This window comes from Mandrillus leucophaeus, unplaced genomic scaffold (assembly GCF_000951045.1).
Source record: "Mandrillus leucophaeus isolate KB7577 unplaced genomic scaffold, Mleu.le_1.0 Scaffold129, whole genome shotgun sequence".
Lineage (NCBI taxonomy): Eukaryota > Metazoa > Chordata > Mammalia > Primates > Cercopithecidae > Mandrillus > Mandrillus leucophaeus.
Window position 1 is genome coordinate 934,819 of NW_012101243.1, and position 6,395 is coordinate 941,213.

At 43.5% G+C, this 6,395-nt stretch overlaps 1 protein-coding gene across 1 annotated transcript in view; it reads right to left on the reverse strand.

The window, feature by feature from the left end:
* The window catches only part of CNBD2 (cyclic nucleotide binding domain containing 2), a 6,576-nt gene extending 4,026 nt beyond the window's left edge, over positions 1-2,550 (reverse strand). Inside the window, 1 exon segment of the mRNA XM_011972369.1 lies at positions 2,322-2,550. Coding sequence (XP_011827759.1) covers positions 2,322-2,372 — 51 coding nt within the window. The 5' untranslated portion in view covers positions 2,373-2,550.
* Positions 2,551-6,395: the final 3,845 nt, after the last annotated feature.

The window sequence follows — 6,395 nt, forward strand, 5'->3', positions numbered from 1 at the left end:
GGCAACAAGAGCCCCCCTCACACAAAAAAAGAAAAAAAAATACATAAAGCCAATACAACAAAATGGTGAATGATAGATCTAGAGGATGATACATATACATATAGATGTAAAATATTTCAACTTCTATGTTTGAAAATTTTCCAATAAAAAAATGCAAAAACTTTAGTTTGGGGAGGGGTTAGAAAAAAATGCAAAAAATAAATAAAAGTCTCTGTTTACTAACTTCTGTTGAAAAGTACATCATTAACTAGGCACAGTGGCACTCGCCTATAGTCCCAGCTACTCAGGAGACTGAGGCAGGAGGATTGCTTGGGCACAGGAGTTCAAGGTTGCAATAAGCTATGATCGTACCACTGCACTCCAGCCTGGGTAACAGAGCAAGACCCTGCAACAACAACAACAACAACAAGAAACAAAAAACAAAAAAAACAGCTCTGGCACCATGGCTCATGCCTGTAATCCTAGCACTTTGGGAGGCCAAGGTGGGCTGATTGCTTGAGACCAGGAGTTTGAGACTAGCCTGGCCAACATGGTGAAATCCCATCTGTACTAAAAAAACAAAAATTAGCCAGGTGTGGTGGTGGGTACCTGTAATCCCAGCTACTCGAGAGGCTGAGGCACCAGAATCGCTTGAACCTGGGAGGTGGAAGTTGCAGTGAGCTGAAATTGTGCCACTGCACTCCAGCCTGGGCAATAGAGTGAGACTCTGTCTCAAAAAAATAATAAAATAAAAAATAAATAAAAACAAGAAAAGGAAAAAAGAGAATATTCTTTTTAAAGTATATCATAAACAAAGTGAGATGACAAACTAAAGACTGGAAAAATATACTTGCTATGTACATAATCAACAAAGGATTACGATCCAAAATTTATTTTTTGTAATCCTACAAATCAAAAGAAAAATACAAATAACCCAATAGCAAAATGAGCAAAGGTAATTCAAAGGGAAAGTTCGAATTACCTATAAATTGTGAAAAGATTGTTTTTATTCATTTGTATTTATATTTATATTTTTTGTAAAAAGAGGATTTCACTTTGTTGCCCAGGCTGGTTTCCAACTCTGGCTTCAAGTGATCCTTCTGCCTCAGCCTCCCAAAGTGCTGGGATTACAGGCATGAGCCTCCATGCCCCAGCCAAATTGTGAAACCATTCTTAACACTGCTAGAAATAATGGAAATGGAAATTAAAGTAATAACAAGGTACTATTTTGCACTTATCACTGGGAACTGGGAAACATGGTACAACCATGTTGAAGAGCAATTTGGCAACATTATATAAAGTTGAGGACGTGTGTACTTCACAATGGAGGAATTGTATGTACTTTATGTGTCCTCTTCAGAGAAACATACATGTACAAGGGGATAGCCATGAGGGTAATCATGGCAACATTGTGTGTAACAATGAATGGCTAAAAACAAGTGTCCATTAGTAGGGATTGAAGGGATCAATACATTATGGTACAGTCACAGGATTGAACATAGCACTAAGTCTGTGTGTGTCAATGTGGATAAAGCTGAAATGAATTTGAGTGGGGAAAAAAGAACTATGATGCTATTTATGGTATCATTTTTTAAAAGTGTGCCACATACTATATATTGCTTATGGATATATATACATGTGATAATATATAAAAATACAAATAGGGTGACACCAACTTCAGGAAAGTGGTTACTGGTAAAGAGAAATAAAGGGGCATGGGATGGTAAAGAGCTTTCCCTGCACCTGTAATGTTGTATTTCTTAAAAATTAGGTATCTATGGAAATATGGGGAAAGGTACTTTATAAATAAAATTAATACTTATTGAGTACAATTTACTATTGTCAGGCATTATCCAAAACACTATTCTAATATGTAAATCATTTAATCAGTCAATGTACGCAGTAGGTACTAATATTATCATCTCACTTTACAGAGGAGAAAATAAAGGCACAGCAAACCAAGCAACTTGCCTAGGGTCACATGACTAATAGGTGATGGGGATTTAAACCCAGGTAGTCCGGCTTCAGAGTTCACAAGCTTAACCTATGACTCTGTGTTGCTACCCTGCCTTGTTCTCTCTGGATCTCATAATAGCAGGAAGAGTGGGCACAGAACAGGACTCAGTGGCTCTGAGTGTGGCCTATGGCTTGCCCAGTGTCGGGGGCTGGTAGGCTACAGGACAGGGGTCCGGTCCCTCCTTTGTGCCATGCTGTGACTCCAAAAGGTACAGGATAACCACCATTTATCCAAGACCCCCTCCTATACCTGCATCTACCTTCCTCAAAACACCTGTCTGTTCAAGTTTCTGCTCTTCCCTCCCAGGACCCTTGCCCCTCCTCACCAGTTCCTTCTTCAGGAGCTGCCAGGCATAAGTTACCATGTATCTCCTCATGGTTCCTGGAAGGGCAAATGGCACAACTAGCCCCTTTGCCTTTCAAGGGGAGGACTACAAAATCTTCCCCAAGAATCCAATAATACTAGAAACAAATAGATTTCCTTAGTCACAAAGCAAGAGCTGCACTCCACTCCTCCCACCATACCATCAGCTACTGGAAGCCCTGCTCTGAGAATATCATTCTCAGAATCTCCTAAGGTCACAATGAAAGATTCTGGAGGCAGGGGGCACAGGGATTGGAATGTGGGAGTCTAACATTTATTGGATACTCACAGGCATTATCTCAGCTAATCCTCACAACCACCCAAACTTTTACCCAACTCCATACATAGGAGACTGGGGCTCAAAGTAGCTAAATGGCAGCCAGAGTCCTGGTGAGATAGGAGAATGCAGGACTTGTTTTCTGGTCACAACCCTGCTGACCAAAACAGGATCTAGGACCCCCTAGCTGTCCCCATCCCTCATTAGCGTAAGGCACTCCCACCAGTGCCATGACTGTTTACAAGTGTCTTGGCAATGACCAAGAAGTTGCCACCTCTTTCCTAGAAAGCTCTAAAAACTCACCCCTCAATTTGCATTAACCTGCCCCTTAATTTGCATGTGATTGAAAGTGGGTAGGAATGAGTACACTACACTTGATCTTAGCCAAAAGGCTGAGAAGGGATTAGAGGTGAGTATAAATACAGTTGCCAACATCCCATACAATGGATGCCGACTCTGGATTCACTGCTTATGAGTTAGCCCTGCTCCACAAGGAGAAGCACTATTCAATAAAAGACTGCTGTCTAACACCACCAGCTCACCCTTGAATTCCTTCCTTAGGCAAAGCCAAGAACTCTTCTGAGCTAAGTCTCAATTTGGGGGCTCACCTGTCCTGCAAAGATAGGGTTGTTTTTTTTTTTTGAGACACTGCCTCACTTTGTTCCCAGGATGGAGTGCAGTGGCCCGATCTCAGCTCACTGCAACCTCTGCCTCCCAGGTTCAAGTGATTCTCCTGCCTCAGCCGCCCAAGTAGCTGGGATTACAGGCGTGTGCCACCATGCCCCAGCTGATTTTTGTATTTAGTAGAGACAGGGTTTCACCATGTTGCCCAGGCTGGTCTCAAGCTCCTGACCTCAAGTGATCCACCTGCCTCAGCCTCCCAAAGTGCTGGGATTACAGGCGTAAATCACCACTCCCGGCCAGGGCCTTTTTTAAAAAAAAAAAAAAGAAAGAAAGAAAGAAAGAAAGGAAAGCACTGTAGCTAAATTTCAGGTACACTTCCTCTTCATTTATAGCATCCAATTAACAGAAGCAAGGTCTGGTCCAGCCTGGCCAACATGGTAAGACCCCATCTCTACTAAAAATACAAAAAAATTAGCTGGGTGAGGTGGTGGGTGCCTGTAATCCCAGCTACTCAGGAGGCTGAAGTGGGAGAATCACTTGAACCCGGGAGGTAGAGGTTGCAGTGAGCCGAGATTGTGCCACTGCACTCCAGCTTGGGTGACAGAGAGATATTTCACCTGAAAAAAAAAAAAGCAAGGTCTGGTATAAAGAAAGTGACTTTTGATTCCAAAGTTAGCTTAAGGGGAACAGTATAGGCTTCCTGCCTTAGAGTCTCTCTTTGCTTTTGGAGCAGAGAGTGGGGGCTTTTAAAGGGGACTTGGGACCCGGGCTCGGTGGCTCACACCTGTAACACCAGCCCTTTAGGAGGCCAAGGCGGGCAGATCACGAGGTCAGGAGTTCGAGACCAGCCTGACCAACATGGTGAATCCCCCCGTCTTTACTAAAAATACAAAAATTAGCTGGGCGTAGTAGCATGCACCTGTAATCCCAGCTACTCAGGAGGCTGAGGCAAGAGAACCGCTTGAACCCAGGAGGCAGAGGTGGCAGTAAGCACCACTGCACTCCAGCCTGGATGACAGAGCGAGACTCTGTCTCAAAAAAAAAAAAAAAAAAAAAGCGGGGCGGGGAGGGGATTTGGCATAACTGGCATGCAGACTGGGGAATGAGCAGGTGGGAGTCTGCATGACTCACTTTGACTTTGATGCCTTAGCTACCACCTGGTCAGCTGACACCATCTTGGGCAGAACTAAGTTGTCAAGTGGCCTTGTCTGGAGATACTCTCCAGGTGGGGTAGAGTTTCCTGGCAGGCATACTTTTGTTTGTAAATTGACTATTGTCTCTCAAGGCAATCTGGTGGGAGAGGTTTCTACTCTGGAGCTTTTAAGTAAGCACACAGATACACTTGCCCTGTAGGAGTGTCTGGTGAAGGGAAAGTAAAAGGTTATAACTGCATTTCTAATCAGCTAAGTAGGAAGTGGGGAACAGAAGAAAAAGATGAAAAGAAAGAAGAGGAAAAAGTTGATTTAAAAAGATACCTCATTCTCTATCTCATAGAAAAATGGGTGTACTTGGTTACAGTGGGAGGCTTCTAGGCTGGGAGTAGGTTCATCCATCCAGCACCTTAGGCCAGGGACCACTCTGAGACTTACAACTTGGAGGCCCTGGAATGTGAGTGCAAAGTACTGCCCCATAAGTCTGGTTAAATCAGGACAATTAAAAAAACTCAGCAATACAGAAGACCTCACCCAAATCAAGTATCAAATATTGAATGGAATTTGGTGACTAGAACTCAAATCTCTGGGGTCTTTCTAAAGGTACAGAAAAATATAGGCTCTAAAGCGGTTTTTTCTATTAAAGATGACAATTAAGTATCTCAATTTGCTCTTTCACCAGGATCCTCAGTAGAAAACTGTGATTTCTTTTTTTTTTTTTAATTAGTTTTTGAGATGGCGTCTCACTCTGTTGCCCAGGCTGGAGTGCAGTGGCGCGATCTCAGCTTACTGCAAGCTTTGCCTCCTGGGTTCACACCATCCTCCTGCCTCAGCCTCCCGAGTAGCTGGGACTACAGGCGCCCGCCACCACACCCAGCTAATTTTTTTTTGTATTTTTAATAGAGACGGGGTTTCACCATGTTAGCCAGGATGGTCTCGATCTCCCGACCTCGTGATCCACCTGCCTTGACCTCCCAAAGTGCTGGGATTACACGCGTGAACCACTGCGCCCAGCCTGAAAACTCTTGATTTCCAGCATCACCTGCTCTGCCATTCCTATCCCGTGGGGTGTATCTGTCAACCCGCCTCCAACTGATAGGTAGACAGAAAGGCACTGAGTGCAGCAAAGATGGCTGGTCAACTGAGAAGAAAGACAAAGGCCACTCTTGGGGTGGGGCAGTAATCACACACAGAGGTGAGAAGGGGCAGAAAAGAGGTAAAGAATTTAGAGAGAGAAAGAAGAGAAAGTTTTAGAAAAAGAGAGAGAGAGATGAGGTATGGAGTTTTTGCCTCCCCCACTGCAGACCTAGTTTTAAGGAAGGAAATATAAGAGGATCCCCTTCAAAAGTTTAGGGGGCTTCTGAAAGAAACAACTGGGCCTGGAGAAGGCAAGAGAGATGGTAGGAGATGGCTATAGGCAGGAGGGGTGTCCCATCAGTCCTCTGAACTGCCTGAGGATCCAAGAGTGACAAGGAAAGTATCCAGGCTCACAAGAGACCTCAGATGATGCCAGTTAAGACCTGATGGGACTCTGAAAATGGTTACTGCCAACCTCACCTCTTGCCAGCTGTGGTTGTACAATTTCTCTAGGAATTAGATCAGCTTTGGGGAAGAAGAGGCAGGAAGTTTGGAGAGCTTTGAACGGGCCCAAGATGAATCAATAAGCCTGAAATTATATCCACTCAAAATTACTGGATTGGATCTCAATTTACCTGAAGACATCCTAAATTAAATTATCTGCAAGGAGGCAGGCTGAGGATTCAGAGTCAGGCATTAAAGTCAGTTCTAGAAATTAAGAAAGTTTCATTTATATTACAGTTCCTGATTTTATAACGAACTATTACAGGGTAGAATGCCAAAAAGAGCACTGGTCCTTATCCTATGTGATCTTAGGGAAGTCACTTAACTACTTGGGGCCTTATTTTCATAATGTATAAAATGGAGTTCGATTCAATTCCACAAACAATTTATTTTCTTTTCTTTT